Consider the following 18183-nt stretch of genomic DNA (forward strand, 5'->3'; position numbering starts at 1 on the left):
AGAAAGAAGGCCTTATAGTGCTTTATAGATAGTTACCCTCCTTTTGAGTGGTAACTGTCACAATACAAATACTATGCCTCGCGCACAGGCGCGGGGGGTGCAAATCCCAGGCCCCGACGGAGGCCCAACGAGCTGAAACTTGGGCGCGAGCGCACGAATGCAAGACCGAAAGATGGGCCTCGCGAAAACCCAATTTTGCCTTCCGATTTAATTTTCCAACTCAAATTGTTTTTGTAACGGTTGCCGAAATTGATATTATAACGGCAGATTAATGGCATTGCCGTTACGAAATCAATATTATAACGATTTAATCGTTATAACTCATTAGTAGGTTAATGTTGAAACGGCTCCTAAATTAATTCTGTTGTTAATCGGCCGTTATAATTCATCAACAAATTAATGTTGTTCAGCCGTTATAATACATTTTCCGAAACGCCCCCCATCCGGCTAATATAATTCTATCTTTTGCGACCGTAAAGGCTAGTCGCTTTTTCCCTCGGTTTCTTTGCATTCCAACATTACCTTTTACGAAAGTGTTCGTTCTCGTTTGGTTCAAGTTCGCCGAGAGCTTTGAAGCGTTGTGCTACCTTCTTTGCTGCCGACCGTTGTATCCCGGGAAACAGACGTTCACGAGACCTTAAGCACACACCGCAGGGGGCGAATCTGTTTTAAGGAAACCGTGCCTAGCACAGGCCTCGGTATTTGTTTGTATCAAATCCATTCCCTTTCATTTCAGTTGTTCTGCTGCTATAGTCTTCAATTTTGCGATCATTTCCTCAATTTGTTTATGTATGATTATTTTCGCCAATTTGTATACTGTGCATAGCGTACACTAATGCCATATTGGATTGCTACAAATAGCTGGTGTTGACCAGGAGGAGAGACTGCAAAAGAGCGAAGGACTCAAGTGTTCTTAACTTGTTATAGCTGATCCGTAAGTACAAGACGTCACAATACCATCACTATCGACTGTAAATCATTGGAAAAATCTACCACTTCCTAGTTATCACACCGACAAAGTTGCCCATGGTAACATTAATACAATCCCTATCTTTCAAATCATCGACAATCGTTCACGTCAAACATCTTATGCTTAGGAATCATTTGACAAGCTGAGAAAGCTAACTGAAGCAACCATGAATAAAAGACAAGGTGACCTATATATTTAATCATTCTATTCCTAGTAACTTAAAGAAGGGGAATTTTCAGGATTCCCACAATCTGGGGTTAAGTTTTTGACAGTGAATGCTGGTAATGTGCGTACTTGCAGTCAGATTTATCTATGGAGAAGTTGGCTCATCTCGGAGTAGCCCCTTGACAATACTCTTGCATCAATAAGAATTATCCGGAGTGGATGTGAATTCTTCCCAAACCTCGAAAGAACTTGTTTTTCATGCTGGTGCGTTTCCTAGGTCTTTTAGACTGTTTATTGAATGCACAATTAATGAAAAGTTTGGTTTCCTGGTGCACATTTTCTATTTTCTATTTTCTATTAACAGTTGTTAATGGAACCAAACTGATCGGTTTTCGAGTTAGCTACTTTTAGAGCCAAGGTGTCTAAGCACCCAATTCCAAGATTAAAATCAGGCTTAGTTCTAGATTGTAGCCATGCAAATGACCAACATGGCCGTGCACACCTCCAGCCAAAGCTACTTCCTATCTTTCCAAGAAACGGGTGATTATTCCCCTATTCCTGTTTTGTGTGAAGTAGGACCCTACTAGACTAATTGTAGGACCCCCTCTTTAGCGCAAAGATCATCGTTACACAAATTTTGATATGAAACCAACATAGACTAGGTTCATGTGCCAAGTCCATCCCATCATTCTTGAAGGAAAGTGATTTCGATGGTGATAGGGAACTCGACGTGGAGATTAAGTACTGAGCTTATGGAAGATACAAAGTCGTCTAGATTTTTCTTTTCGGGCTAACGATGCAAAATTTTTGGGTGAAGATGCCCTTGAACGGGACCTCATGGCCTTTCAATGATGATCTGTCTGTTTCCCCGTGTTTTGTTTAGCAGAGTTTTTCGGTGTATTGCCTCGTGGTTCTTGCTATAGCTTACAAATTTGTAAAAGAGGATGTCGGAATATGTGGACTTCAGACATTCCATGTACATTCAACCTGCAGCCAAATGAGAGATGCGGTACTTTCGGAAGCATAGCTATGGGAGGACATTAAAGAACTTCTACATTGATTTTCCACATGGGGTGTAAGATTCACAGAAAGAGCAAAAATTGCAATTCCTGGCCATAACTCTCTTATCGAGCAGATAACACTGTCATGGTCATTTCGTTTGGCTGACTGTCTGAAGTGTTTTCTTGGAGTAGATTCCTTTCATTGAAAAACCCTGGCTCTTTCGGAAGAGGCAATTCGATGTCGCTTCCCAGCATCATAACCACCGTGGACATACTTGGCCTATCATTGGGGCATCGCTGCACACACAGTAGGCCTATATGAATAGACCGTAACGCTTCCGAAGTACTGCACGAGTTCTCAACCAACTTATCAAGCAATTGCATGGACCTGCCTTCTGTGAATATTTTCCAAGCCTGACCACATTTAAACAACCATTAGGGGCGGTTCTTGTGGTTGGAAGGTGAACGATATTATGAACTTACATGTCCAAGAAGATTATGATGGTGGTCTGGATGATGAAACCCTCTGTTTCCCTTCCCGCTTACAATCTCGAGCACCAATACACCATAGCTAAAGACATCAGATTTTGTTGAGAAAACTCCATCAAGAGCATACTCTGGAGACATGTAACCACTACAGAAATCGATGTATTGAAACAATCAGTTTAAAAGCGAATTGAGCACAGAGGTCATCACTTTCTGCATTAAAAGCTCTTACTATGTTCCAACCACTCTGTTAGTATTTGCCTGTGTTTCATTCCCAGCGAAGCTTTTAGCCAAGCCAAAATCAGAGATCTTAGGGTTCATCTCGAAATCTAACAATATATTGCTAGCTTTTACATCTCTGTGAATAATCCTGAGTCTGGAATCTTGATGAAGATAAAGAAGCCCCCTAGCAATTCCATTGATGATGTTGAAACGTGCTGACCAGTCCAGTTGCTCCCTCTGCGTTGGATCTGTCAAAAATTCATTTGACTTTAGTAAACTCTGGACGGTTTGTAAGTTACAACAAGTAAGGTACCAATTGAGTCATTTGCTAATTTACTACTTAAGTGACAGTAATTTGGAGCTTTCACAAAATTCATGCTTCTAAGGAATTGAGAAAGTAAGCAAACCAAAGAGAAATGAGTCCAAGCTTCTGTTGGGCATGAGTTCATAGATTAGAAGATTTTCTTCCTGAATGCAACATCCTAGAAGTTTCACTAGGTTCCGGTGCTGCAGCTTGGAAACATATAGTACTTCGTTTTTGAATTCATGCAGCCCTTGTCTTGAGTCCCTTGACAGCTTCTTCACCGCAATTTCTTGACCACCCTTCAACACACCCTGCATAAGGTCAACTTGTTTAGTGAAAAATAATTCCTTGCCTACTCTTTCTTTTGCTAGACTTTCCACTCACAGTAACTTAACATTTTGCAATCAAGTTATTCAGCCTCCCATCTACATATTCAGGAATATTTTCTTAACGAATTATGCAATTGCAACAGCAAGCATTACTTTACAATCCTTAAATAGCAACAATGTCCTTCTCGAGAATAGCGTGCACAATTTTAGTACCTTGTAGACAGGTCCAAAACCACCTTCTCCAAGCTTATTGTCGGTTGAAAAGTTATTGGTAGCCATAGCTATTGTAGACAAGTCAAACAGTGGCAACTCAAGATCTTCCTTCTCGCTTTCATAGTTATCTCCTGATTCAAACCTGTCCTTTTTAACTGCAGCACAAATTATACGGAGTTGATTTGCTAGGACAGCGAATATCTGTATGGCTTCTGCAGTACTTGAGATTTCCTTCAATCATGATGCTACACAATCATGCTAATTTGCTAATAATGAGAGCATCGAATTGCGAACATATGAGGGAAACATGATCACGATTACATCTAGTAGTTTGTCACCATTTTGTACGCCTGACACCGACCCACAAATGCCTTGAACGATATTGGTTTAGACTAACTGATTTTGTCAGTTCACCATGGAATCTCTTGTGTGACCTCTCATTGGTCATGGGGAATAGTACAATACAAATAATCGCAAACCTTGTAACTGTTGGGCTGGGTGAGGATGAATACTGAATGTGATGTGAATGCCGGATCCCCTCTGATAATAGTCTAATTGAAAAGAACTTTACTTCTACCAGAGGGTAAATACTGAATGAACACGAGACAAGAAATTCTTGGGCTCAATAATAGGATAGGTATTGGGAGGTCATGTAAAACACCTACTTGTATGTCTTGAAATGGATAATGTAAACACTGGGTATGATGAGAGCCAGAATACAGAATCTGACAGTACTGTATCATAAAGTACAGTTTACCTTCACGAAGCCCCATTTTCTTCTTCTTGCATTGTAGAACGCAGATGGTGAGAACCAGGCCGAGGAAAACAGACCCGAATGAAATTGCCAAGCCGATGACCAGCTTATGCTTCTTTTGGTGTGATGGACCCGTTGGTAGCAAAGCTAAGAGAAGAAGCAGGAGCATATACAGGATCAGGAGGAAGAACTAGGTGTCACTGATATTACCCTTCTCTAAGCTCTCCTTCAAAGATGTATGTCCATTTTCCTCTTCAGTAACTAGCAAATTCCAGTCTATAATAAATTAATACCTGATTCTGATGCTGCCATCCGGATGTAGAGGTCCTGCCCGTAATTGTTGTACTCTCTAATGTCAATCAGCTCGCCAAACCACAGCAAGCAACCACTTCCTCCATCTCTGATGTCCATGTTTGAATAACCTGTACAGGAACAATTTTTCTTGCAAAAAACTTCACATTCTCGAAGATTCATGCTCGCATTAAACCAGGAAGACCGAGTGTCCGGCAATTTTAACGAAGAATACTTCACAAATATGTCATCCTGACAATGCAAAGGATTTCTCCTCACACACCCATTTGACCAATCCAAAATATCCCATTCTTGAGAGAATTTGGGCACAAACCCTTTCAAGCAACTACACTCTGGGGAAGTATCAACCCTACAGGTACCATAGGCGCCACATGAATTATAGTCGTCACATTGGTCTATTGGTGCGGTGAGGTGATGAGTCCAACCCCGCGTTCGGTCAATCCAATTGAATCGTTGGACGATGCCATTGGGCATCAATATCTTCCTGGAAATGACCGAACTGTTGAGGAGCGCATAGCGGTAGTACATCTCGTCCTCATTTAACACGAATTCATACCTGTAATATGGGTTTGGATTCAAATTAGGTGTGCCGCTCCATCGAAGACCATTCCATGGTCCTGACCTTAACTTGATCTCAGAACCCTGCTTCAAGACGATTTGTGGGTAGCCGTTAGGATCAAGTTGATACGTGAAGTTGCCCGGAGAAGGATCATCAACGCTCTTCCATGATGTTAAATAACGATTGAAGCCCGACGTTCTATTCCATCCTATCTTCATACCGGCTAGAACTGTATCTGTAGGATAGTCAAAACTCTGCCACAGAAAATTATTGGAATCACTGCCATCTGCATCTCTCACAACAAGATTTCCTACATCCAAGAGCTGCGCAACTGGATCCCGCGCTGCTGTCGGCGGGCTGGACGACCAGATTTCGCTTCCATTCCCGTCGAGAAGGACGAGACTTCCGCGGCTAGTGACCCTCAAAGTACCCGACGCATCCGCCAGGGGTGCGACTCTATTGGCAACCCACACTATGGTCATTGATGTTATTTTCTTGTACCATATTCCCAGATATCGCTTTGGGGGATCGCCCAAGCTGAAGAACCCCAGCTCAAATGTCTCGCCGGCAGAAACTAGGCTCTCGCCATCACGAATCGACTGGTTTGTTGTTATGGTATCTAGTGCACTGGAAACAAGAGCATCACACGAGAACAGAACAAGACACCAGGAGAGTGCCACAAAGGCTTTCATACTTGCCTGAAGCAGTCAAGATTTTCACAGTGGCCAGCGAATCTGGTGAGTGAGCTGAGAAGACAGCAAAGGAGAAGAGAGACGGCTGAAGAGTGAAGACCCCCCCTGCGATCTCAAGGCTAATCTTGAGCCATTGGCTTCTTTGGATGAACTGTCAAAAAGCCATCAGGAAAGAGCCACTTGTTCCAAGTCCATGCACCAATAATACTGCCAATTCTGACATCCAAATCAAAAATCCGTGTCTTGAATTTCATGTGAGTCTCCAAAGTTGAACGCCATCTTATTGACTTTGACTAGTTCCAAGTTCCCATTGATTGCCGACTAAAACTCGTTCAAAATCTCACCATCTCTCTATACTACGCAACAGAAATCGGGGTTTTTTTTTTTTTTTCCAAAATAGGTGTAAAAAAAATAATTTACCAATTTAGGTAAAAAAAATATTTACCAAAATGGGCGTGGTGCAGCAATCAAAATGCCAAATGTAATATCTATGGTGGCCATATGGAAGACACCACCTTCTATCTCCATTGCTCTTTGAATCCCGATATATCTATCTGATATTACGCAAATATTTTCTCTGCTAGTAACATATCTCCGCAACAGCTCCATAAACCAAGTATAATTTTCAACATTCTCCCAATGGACCACAGCAAATGCCAATAGGAATATATGATTGTTGCCATCTAGTGAGGCCGCACAAAAAAGCGTTCCTTGGTATTTCCTGTACAAAAAAGTGCCATCGACAGAAGCCTTCAATCGTCTGCTTGAAAGTCCAGAATATCTTGTTGAAAACCATGCAGCCCTGATCTAGGTTCATGCAATGATTGATCACAAAATGAGAACCCCGATCTAGGTTCATGCAATGATTAATCACAAAATGAGAACCTGGATTCTTTAACTTCATTACATTCATGTACTTCCTCAACCTACCATACGATTCATAGATATAATTCATCTAAGAAGCAGTAGACTTCCGAAGTTCAGGAGAAGGGGCCAAAGAAATAGGAGATTCATGAAGGACAGGAGCAGGTTCAATTTCTGAGAACGTTTCCATGAGTACAAGTTTCTTCTCACCATATGCATGTCCCGACCTAGAATTATAATCCTAACTTGGGTTCGACGATGAATGGCTCTGATACCAAGAAGGAAACGGATACAAGCTTGAATCTGAAGCAAGTATGCCAAAGCATACGGCCCACCTTGACTCTTGTATCGACTTGTATCATATCAACATTGATCTCTGAATAAGGCGGTGAATGTACCAACGGCAAAATGAGATTACCGCAATGGATATTGTAAGAAGCCTCAATATTGTCACCTCCGTCATCTTCTTCGTCACTGTCATCACTATCAATCAAATAATCATTTTCTTCATTACTATCATCATCATCATCATCATTATCATCGGACTCTACATACCGATTATGCATATCAACGTCATCTTCACCAATATTGGAAATCCCCCAACTAAATCATTTATCACTTGGTGTTCATTTACGGTTACATAAAACCGTAAAAACCCCCCATAGAACCACTCCTAAGTGCAAACCGCTAGATCACCCTAACTGTACCCATCATTATCCACTTCCACAATGTTATATATGACACGATCACGTGTTAGAACCGGGTGTCTATACATCAAGCTATGAATATACTAGTTTTCTGTTATATTTAACACGCTCTCAATCGTAAAACGTAACTCATCAAATATGGATATGTTTCCAAACTCGAACATAGTAGATTGTCCACTTTCGTAATCATGTCCATAATCATTTTGTACTATGCTACATCTCTAGTGCACAATCGCAAAAGATGTATACGACATTCCACCAAATAAAGAAATTACAAATTATTTTGTATCTACAATTGAGTAAATATTGTCCCTTACATATTAACAAATTAACATTACAACTATCAATATATCAAATGAAATAAATGTCCTAGTATAGCCCAAAGGGCTTAGAGAATGTGTGATCAAGATCCAAGGGCAAATCGGGAAAATTTGGATGCAATTTGCCGGAAGGGCAAAATCGTCATTTTCAAAGGCACGGGGAAATCAAATTACCCAAATTAGAATTTGACCAATTGATTGTGGCTATTTCCTAATTTTTGAGATTTTTTTGAGAGATAATTTGTCAGAAGGGCAAAATCATTATTTTTTTGAAAAGTCGGTAGCCAAAACACCCAAAATAGTTCATGGTCAGTTGATTGTGGCTATTTACTTTTTTTTGGAATTTTTTAAGAATTCTTCTGATTATTTTTTTTTTTTTGGAATTTTCTATGATTTTTCTACATTTTTAATCAATTTTCTATTTTCTGATTTTTTATTATTCGAATTTTGAAATTATTAAAAAAAAAATTCGGACCAAGTCAACCCCAAAATTTTGTTATTTGCATATCTTATAGTTTAGAGCATATTATTGCTATGTTGTCATTCATGCATATTTTCATGTCATTTAGGTAATTTGCATTTGCATATTTCCAAAGAAAATCAATCAAATTCGTTCAATTCACATCATCAATTAGAAAGGGATTTTTCATTAAATTTGGTACCGAAATGGTATTAATTTTTTCAATTAATGTAACCAAGTCCCCGAACTTATTTTCTTTAGTTCGCAGAAATAAGATATTTCTCCCGATATCTTATTAAGGTTTCTAATCATCCTTCCGTAAATGATTAGTGGTGGTATCATGAAGGTTGATTAGAAACCTTAATAAGATATCGGGAGAAATATCTTATTTCTGCGAACCAAAGAAAATGAGTTCGGGGACTTGGTTATATTAATTGAAAAAAGGGTTAATACCGTGAAAAACCCTAAAATGGTACATTTGTGACAAATTTACCCCAAACTATTTTTTTGACCACGAAAAACTCCAAACTGGTACATATGTGACAAATTTACCCCAAACTATTTTTTACCACCAAAAACCTAAATGGTATATTTGTGACAAATTTACCTAAACTAATTATTTTGACCACGAAATACCTAAGGTACACATGTGACAAATTCACCCCGTTAAATCGTCACTTTGTTTTGGCTTTTGCTCCACTACGGTATGGGAGGACACAACCCTTGGTGCTCCACCCATCCATGCGTATGGATGGTGTCATCGTACAGAAGAGACTGCGAAGGAAGGAGGTTCGCGATTTGACATAAATAGGTAAGCCTTAGGGGTAGCCGGCGGCGAAGATCCGACCATGGAGACCATGGGGATAACCGGTAACAATGATACGGAAGCAAGTCTTGATCTTACAAAGAATTGCGATGGCTCAAGACCTCGTCTCTAATGCTTTTGCCTTCCACGAGCCTTTCGGATGAAGATCGCCTATCTCAAATTGATAAACCTGTAACAAATAGAGGGTTAAAACCCCATATTGGTATACCCGTCAACTATCACATGTCACTAAATCAACAATTTGATAGTTAAATTTAATGAAAATTAACGGAGGGTAAATTTGTCACATGTGTACCGGTTTAGGGTAAATTTGTCCATGTGTAGGTTTGGGGTTTTTGTGGTCAAAAAAATAATTTGAGGTAAATTTGTCACAAGTGTACCACTTTGGGGTTTTCCATGGTATTAACCCTTGAAAAAATTAATGCCATTTCGGTATCAAATTTGATGAAAAATCCCTTTTTGATTGATGATGTGAATTGAATGAATTTGATTGATTTTCTTTGGAAATATGCAAATGCAAACTACCTAAATGACATGAAAATATGCATGAATGACAACATAGCAATGATATGCTCTAAACTATAAGATATGCAAATAACAAATGATTTTTTTGTATTTTCGGATTTAAGGACCACCACTATGAAAACATGCTCTAAAATGCAATAGCAACCAATTTAACTTAAGAAAATGATTTCTCAAAATCTTAACTTATATTAGATGTTATTTATGGCATGAAAATGGACCTTTGACATGATTAACCATAGAAAAATGGACTTTATTTACATAAATTAAAATAAAGCAAGTATGAACAAAGATAAACAAAAATGCCCATAATGTACCTTTAATCCAATTTTTTCAATAAATTCACTCATTTCCAAATATTAGGGCTAGAGTAGAATCCGCTACATACTTGAAGATTCAAGTCAATATATGGATAAATGTATAAAATAACATCATCCCTCTATACAAAGGGCAGAACATGAAATTCTATACTAAATTATAATCTCATTCCATAAGATCATGGCTAGGGAAATATAATTTATTTTCCGAAAGTACAAGGCACAAGGGATCATATATTATGGGCATGTTTGTTTATAAAAGTGCAAAATATATAGAAATAAAACAATCAAACAAACATAACTAGAAAAAGGCAAGAGTGGACCAACTTGTTTTAATTTTCGAAAATGTGGAAACGGTTGGCCGAAATTGTGAAAGTGGGTCCACCTTTCCTCATTCAAAGTTTGATTTAATTTAAGAAGATTATCTTTAAGATTTGAAATTTTAATTTCAAATAATTCTCAAAATTTGAATAATTATCCGATTCAAATAAATCCCATCCTAATGCCATTCAAACAACTCAATATGCAAGAGATAATTACCCAGAGCAAAGGTCATCGGCAATAAAGATGAGTACAATCTCTTCAGGATAATGATTAGGATTTGGATTTGCAAATCAAACCACAAGATATATCCATTAAAATTTATAACGAGTAATATCCACAATCTGAAAATGTACGCTCAATACTCAAAGATATGCACAATATCCACAATATGCTCAGGATATGCAGAATATTCAATGAGACGTGCAAATCGACCAACTCAAAATAACAAACGTCGAAAATATTCTGAGATAAGGAAGTCACCTGACTTGGTGAATTGATTGCCAATTTTTTTTTTTTTTTTGAAGCACACGACCTCGTGGATCACATGCCGAACGTGGACCAGTTCTGCAAGGCACTTCCCTCAAGACTTTGTTGCTTGTGAATGCTCCAAAAGGCTCCACTTCATTCACGTAGCTTTGGCTTTCCCTGACTTCAATCTTCAACTAAAGTCAGTGAGATGTGACGAGAAAAGACAAAACTTGGGTCCACAACTACCAAATCTTGAACTTGGAACACCGTGCAAATGAGCAGTAGCTAGAGATGCGATATGTCAGGGCCTTGATAGTGGACCGAATTGTCCAGGTAATCTATTTCAATTCCTCTTTGACTAAAAGACCAAATCTGCTCCCTTTGATCTCCTCATCAATTCTCAGGTTAGTAACGCGTCAAGAATGATGGTGGCGTTTCGGGACAGAAGACCTGCGAAAACAAACTGAAAAAAACGTGATATTCGGTGTTGCAAATACCCAGTGTACGCTGGTCCGCTGGTGCAAATGTTTGGATCCGAAGTGAATGTATTATTATGGTCTTTTGACTATGGAGGATGTGGATCTCCACTCCTGGCCACTTGCCGACTCCTCGCTCTGGCCGTGTGAATAATGAAGTGGCCCTCTTGTGGACATTGCAAAGGAAGACCAAAAGGAAATCGTTTCCGTGAGAGTCACGTAGCAAAAAAAAATCAATGCAGAGAAAGGACAAAACAATGAAAAGAAAACTTCCCTCCTTGTTGCTTTTTGGACCGAGCGGAAGAGTTGATGGTCCAAGTCTTCTCCAATCAGGCATGTTCTCTTTTTGGACGAAGCTCTCCGATGAAGACCGAAGCTCTCTGATGAGGACTCTCACGTGGCCGTGCATGACAATTGTGTGGCCTCCTCCAACCCTAGGCTATAAGGCTCTATTTATAGGCAACAAAGACCTCAATCCTAGTCAAGGTAGGACTCACTATTGACCGTCGGATTTGAAAATTCTGAATATGAAGAGTCTTAACCTATTAAAACACTTCAATATTTTCGTTCATGAAGGGCGTCATAGGCCTCCTCGAATTTTTATTGTCTTGTGGACTTATTTGTATAATTCCGGGCCTAAATCGTGCTTTAATTAATTAAATAGATAATTAATTAAAAACCTCACACATTTAAATAATAAAATAGGTCCATAGCCACATCAAAATTCGGCACACTGCATGTCATGCCTTGGACGAGATTCCCAATCAAATCGTGGGCTTGATTCCCTTAACTTGGGCTCAATTAAGGCTTTTTTCATATAATGCATATTTAATTAAAAGCCTTAATTATATAAATGAACTTGAACGGGCTTGAATTGAGCTCAAAATAGGTCCAATTGCCTTGATGATTTTCGGCACTGCCTCATCCCATATTATCGAAAATTTTCACCTCAAGTCTAGTCCAGTCACTTGTCAAATTAAGCTCAATTAGCTCACCTCTGATCTACAAGCAAGGATGACTAATAGAAAAATAAAAATGCGATACATCAGGAATTAATTTTTGGTGAGAACTAAGGCTAATTCTCATTTTATGCTTAAATGAATAGCTTAAAGGAAATTAAAATTTAGGTATCAACCAACATGTTGTGAAATCGAGAGTGCGTAAAAATCTTTTGTCAAACTATACACAAATTCAATCATCGTGAATGACAAGGAGACACCATTCGCGAGTGTAACGTCTTTCACACCTATTTGAAATTGGCACTTGTGTCATGTGTATTCCTACAAACAGATTCCCTGATAAAATTCTCGTAAAAAATAACTCTTGTGTCTTGTGCTTTCTCATGGACGGATCATCTAACAAAAGTCATCTTGTGTACTCGTTATGCTTTTTGTGCAAATTCGATAACAGACCGAGAGAAAGAAGTACTAAACAGGTCACTAAAAGTCACAATCATAACGCGAGACTTACTTTTTTTATATTTTCTATTAAAAATGTATAGATCATTAGATTTAGCAAGATTCACATGAGATCCATCAAATCCGGCGGTTGTTAAGCATTCTAATAGATAAAACACATTCATTGAATTGAATACTCTTGCATGTTTGCATGTCGGGTCTAATAAGGGCATGTCGGGTCTAATAAGGATATGTGGTGCAGAGGAAGTTGTGGGGAGCGATGAAGGACGGATGTGCAAGTCAACGAGCCGGGAATTCAGAGGAATGTGCATCGTAACCGTAGGCACAACTGTAACGCTGTCCCCGAGAAGGAGGGCTTCCAAAGCGGAGAGCGTGAAGGCCTCCGACGCCGCTGCATTTGCACGAAGCTTTGTCAAGAAGATGAACCATCACCACCTGGAGAGGAGTCACCACCAGCGCTGGTTAATTAGGAACTGATAAGTGTACTAGCTAATTATGATGTAATAAGTCCATGTAAAATCATATGTCAAACGTAGTCGAAGATCAAAATGTGATATCACAAACGACATCTAAATATATTGAAATGTTTGGCAATGGTGTCAGTGGAACCCATGACCTGGTGAGGGCTTTTGTTTGGATCCCTTTCAAAGAATGAAAATAATGCCAATGCAACTAAGGACATAAACTTCCAAGTTTAGTGCATAGGTGTTGGAGTTGGCGAATACTTCGAGAGCCCTTGTTTCTCATATCGGGCACACTCACGTGAGCTTAGAGAAACCGAAGTATAAACCGACGACATATGACCCCGCCCATGGAATACGGGGATTCAGGGGCAGCGCCCCCGAAACAGGGGTTTCACCTGCCTAGTCGGCAGGCGGGGGTTCCACTCCCCGATAAGCGGACGGCTGCCTCGCTTGCTAGTGAGGGGGCAGGAGTTTGGGGGCAGCACCCCCGAAATAACAATGAGTTTGGGCTTGTGTTTAGGTTGGTCCGTTTGTTCTGAAATCAAAGGGGTTTTAGATAGGCTTAGGTTTTGGACCTATTTTTAGGTCATATATATTGTGCTCATATGAGAGATCATTATAACAAGTTGTGCGGCTCATAGTGAAATATTTTTATAGGACGTAGCCCTATTCTAGGGTAAACTTGGATAAACCATGCATCATCTATTTTTTTATTATATGTGTTGACACCTAAATTTTGATTAACCTTTTTAGTCATTTTTGCATTGAAAATTAGGGACTAATCTTAGTCCCTAGCCAAAAATATTTAATCATTTTAACATCCATTGCATTACTTTTGCATTAACATAATTGGACCGGTGGTAGAGAATTGAGCTTAAATTAACAAGCGATGAACCCAAGCCCACGCAAAATTCAGCAATGAGGGAGTAAGTGTGCCAAAATTGACATGGCTCTTGGACTTAATTCAACCCGCTCATGTTCGATTTAAGAAAAAGGCTTTCAATCCCAAAAAATAAATTAAATAATTAAAAGCCTCAATTAAGCCCGAATAGCTCATGAGAGGCTCACAAAATTCGGCTGAGCCCATTGTTATAGCCAAAATTTATATAATGCCAATTAGCAAAATAAAACTTGGAAGATGATTCAGCATTTTATTATCAAATCTTGAGATTTCTTTAAGAATATCCTTTACCTCAAGATAGGAAATGAAATATTCACTTGAAGCTCTAAACCTAGCATTATATAAGACTCATGTTCACGTGGAAACGAGGGATCCAGGATTGCTCAGAAAATAATAGAGACACACGTGAGATTGAGCCAATAAAAAACGACGTTCGTGAAGTAGCAATCGTCCACCCCTCTCTCTACAGCTCACGTTGAAGTTCAAGTTTTGTTCACATGGTTTCAAATTCCATCTGCATAGTGGAGAGGTTTGGAAAAAGTGAAGATTGATTTTGTCCATATTCAAAAAATCTGCAAGTGTTACTGCCTTGGTGTTCGCTGGTCCAAATCTGATGATTGCTGTTGTTGATTCGCCAGTTTGTTGACAAATCCTCTTGAGATCAACAATTTTTTTTGTTCTTCTTTCGTGATCATATAACATTGATGTCAACCCATTGAGTTTGGACAAGCAGAGATTAGGAATAGCCACTGCAGTGATCAAATCCTGGGTCTTCACCAAAGGAGCCAAGAGAAGCCATTGAGATGTTCATCAGAACCGGAGGTCCCAGCTCGTGTCCCCTTTGCCCTTGATCCAAAAGTCCAAGGCTTGGTCGTCAAGTTTCGGTGCAAGTCCAAAAGAGGAAAGCATATCTTGCAATCTAGGTATTTTTCCTCACTTTGGCATATTTGAATATTTGATTACTTATTCTATGCGGATTGAATATTTACTTTGCATATTTTAAGAAATTATATTGCAAGATTAAGATGTCCGAAAATTGCCTAATTGGAAAGATTGCATGTTTAAATTTGGATATTGAATATTTTTTGAAAGATTATGATTCATTGTAAATATTTTTTGGAATTTTGTGATAATCTTGTGATAACTTGAAAATTTTCTGAAGATACTCAAAGATATCCAAAATATTTCACAATGTAATCGATTAGGAAAAATTTTCTAGCGGGTATTTCGAATTTTAGGGTCGATCTATCAGGCTTTAGATTGAAACTTAATTCGAAAAAAATAACAGTGATTATCTTTTCATTAAAAGATTTGCAACTTTAATTTAAATTCACTCCATAAAAACTAAAAATCACAAAAAAAAAAAAAACTGAAAACTCGAAAAAAAAATTTCTTGTCTCATGTCTTTAAATTTCTTGTCGGAAAATCAAAGAAAAGAAAAAAAGATTAGGAAGATATGGTTTCTCAAAAACCACATCTTATCATTTTTAGAAAGATGGGATTTTTCTAGAAAGTCCTATCTTATGCATTATATTCAATGAAATAAAATCTTTGGAATCCATTCTAACCTTTTCTAAAAGATGTAGACATAGGATAAAAAGATTTTCTTGAATATCTTGGGGCTTAATGCAAATTAAATCCGAAAACTTTAAGATAATCTTGAACCAATTCACCTGCATTTTTCATTAATTTTAATTTCGAAAATACATCAAAAAATTAAAAAAATCATAAAAAGAAAACCCAAAAAATTGCACCAATTAGAATTCATCAAAATTGCCAAATCAAAATTTTTTCATGAAATTGGTATCAAAAGGGTATTAATTGAAAAATTAATGTAACCAAGTCCCAAACTTAAGATCTTTAGTTTGCAGAAATAAAATAGTTTTCTCCCGCTATTTTATTTAGGTTTCTAATCAACCTATCAAGAAATGATTAGTGGCGACTCCATAATATAAAAATCTTTTACAAAATAGTCACTTAAACCTTAAGTCACGATTTGGTAGAACTTGGGAGAGTTCTAGTTATGTTAGTTAATTTAATTAATTAATCTGGTAATCCATTAACCTAAAATTGAAAACCCGATTTTAAGGTCACAAAAATATGTGTGATTGTTTTGATTCAGATTAGGATACAACCCATCAATAGGTAACAAGCACTTGAAATAATATATGACAAGTCTATATGGTATATAGAAAACAAAAGGTAGGTTACTAGTAAGGCCTTATACTTAGGCTGAGATGATTTCTTTTCTTTTTAGGTTTACTTGAAAACACAACGTTTTTGTGGTTCAATAATTCAAGAGTGGGGATGTATCTCTAATACTTCGAAAGCACCTAAAACTTCTTGAGACTCAAAAGGGTAAGAACGCCTCCATACTTTCTGATATCGTACGACAATGCTTGTGACTCCTATTCTTGTTTCTTTCGTCTTGAACTGGCTCCTACGACATAGGAGTAGCAATTTTTCATGCAAGATAAATCTTTAAATCCGACATGAAAGATGACAACGTACCTATAATGAAATGCATTCAAATTATAAAGAGAAGAGCAAAGATAAATACGACACACCTGATGAGAACATCATCAGTTAAGGAAATTGTACTCTGAATATATGATTGAGCTCAGGAGAAGTGTTCTTTCAGTCCAAAACTTTTGTTTACTAGTCGGGTACTAATTTGTACCCCCGGATTAGATGAAGTTAAGAAAATGGAACTTGCTGCATTATGTAAACATTTTCAACGGATAAGAAGTATAATGACATTATTTGCTAGTTATTTTACAAGAATTGCCCGCTCAACACGTTGATGGAGCAAACATACCGATCACAATAGTCAAGCGGTGTGGAGACCATCACTTTAATTGTGAAATCTAGGAATTTCTATATTAGCTGACAATGCTTAGAATGTAAAGATCCATAACTACTTTACCTGGGTGATAATCTAGACAATTTATTTAACTAGACAAAGTTCAACTTAATTGCATAGTTAGTTCAAAAGTGGGCTGTTTTGGAAATTTTGTAAAGTCCGTGACATGAGCAAAGGATAAATGAAGTATTTATATGTTTCAGATAGCAAATAAATTGCCTTCGGTATTGCCACTGTCTACACAAGAAATGCCAAGAGATTAGTGTAATATTATTTGTACTATAATTACATGGCAATTGTTATGCAGTATTGATTTGTGTGTGACGAGACTATGGGTCGACTGATTATTGTTTATGAAGAAGAGCTTGGGGGTTTGTAAATGATGATAAATGGCTATTTGGTTTCCATTTTCAATACGGGTGATGCCGAGAGACTGTGATGATAAAATCGTACATGGAAATTTTTATGCTATGGCGATGTGCATGTCGGTGATGCCATGTGATGTATATCTTTGCGACGGCTTATTCACCATAGAGTAAACTCCCTTATATGAGCATGTGTATAAGACCTGAGAAAGATAGGTATTCTATCATCTAAGACGGATCTCTATGAGATTAGAGGACATGAAATCCTATTATTACACCTGAGATAATGTGGTTTGTATAGTCTATATGAATTGGGCAACCTCTTATGAGAATGAGTATGAAATAATTATCCTTATACAGTTGTGCCGTGGTATATTTATCCCCACTGATGTAAAGCACACTCGTGATTGGCGGTTTAAGGCATATATGATTTTGTCCCTCATAAATTAGTAGCGATGATACCTCGTTAGTAGAGATGAGCCCTGGCTAAGAGACGAGTTTGACTAGGTATTCCACGTTTATATTAGTGAGTTACTATGTTTAAGTTGCGCATCTTGAAATAATACGTCATCTCCTTGCACTGAAGTGAATAATTCTATGTCACATTGGCCAATAATTTTCATTTGCGTATCATGATAGAAAAACTCGTGCATTTACCCATATTCATTTGGTCTATACAAATATTTTCAACCCATCTTGCATGTAGTTTTGCTTGATACTGAGTCAAGTGATAAGATGATATGCTACCTTAAATCTAGAAATTTCATTTACTGAGCTTAAGCTCACCCCGAGATATTTTTCAGATTGGTCAAGTCCAAAATTTTAGAGACATTCAGGTAAGTGTTTCCGAAGACTCTTCAAAGTCTGCATCAGAATGCGCA

General features: G+C 38.0%; 1 protein-coding gene across 1 annotated transcript; it reads right to left on the reverse strand.

The window, feature by feature from the left end:
* Positions 1-2169: 2169 nt before the first annotated feature.
* LOC125313923 (G-type lectin S-receptor-like serine/threonine-protein kinase At4g27290) lies at positions 2170-6158 on the reverse strand. Its single transcript, XM_048275149.1, has 7 exons — positions 4738-6158; positions 4448-4591; positions 3691-3845; positions 3252-3459; positions 2855-3092; positions 2620-2770; positions 2170-2550 (listed from the first exon to the last, which is right to left on the reverse strand). The coding sequence occupies exons 1-7, from the start codon at positions 6005-6007 to the stop codon at positions 2260-2262; spliced, it is 2457 nt and encodes an 818-aa protein (XP_048131106.1). The 5' UTR covers positions 6008-6158; the 3' UTR covers positions 2170-2259.
* Between the last annotated feature and the right edge of the window lie 12025 nt (positions 6159-18183).

Source organism: Rhodamnia argentea, chromosome 2, assembly GCF_020921035.1.
Source record: "Rhodamnia argentea isolate NSW1041297 chromosome 2, ASM2092103v1, whole genome shotgun sequence".
In the NCBI taxonomy this organism is placed as follows: Eukaryota; Viridiplantae; Streptophyta; class Magnoliopsida; order Myrtales; family Myrtaceae; genus Rhodamnia; species Rhodamnia argentea.

Bases quoted from the DNA above. Each gene is read 5' to 3' on its own strand.
- LOC125313923 (XM_048275149.1), bottom strand. From the start codon at position 6,007: ATGAAAGCCTTTGTGGCACTCTCCTGGTGTCTTGTTCTGTTCTCGTGT. The intron at 4,592-4,737 runs GTATTAATTTAT...TTCTTCTCTTAG, and splicing joins GATGGCAGCATCAGAATCAG to CTTTGCTACCAACGGGTCCA. The intron at 3,460-3,690 runs GTACTAAAATTG...GACCTTATGCAG, and splicing joins GTTTTGGACCTGTCTACAAG to GGTGTGTTGAAGGGTGGTCA.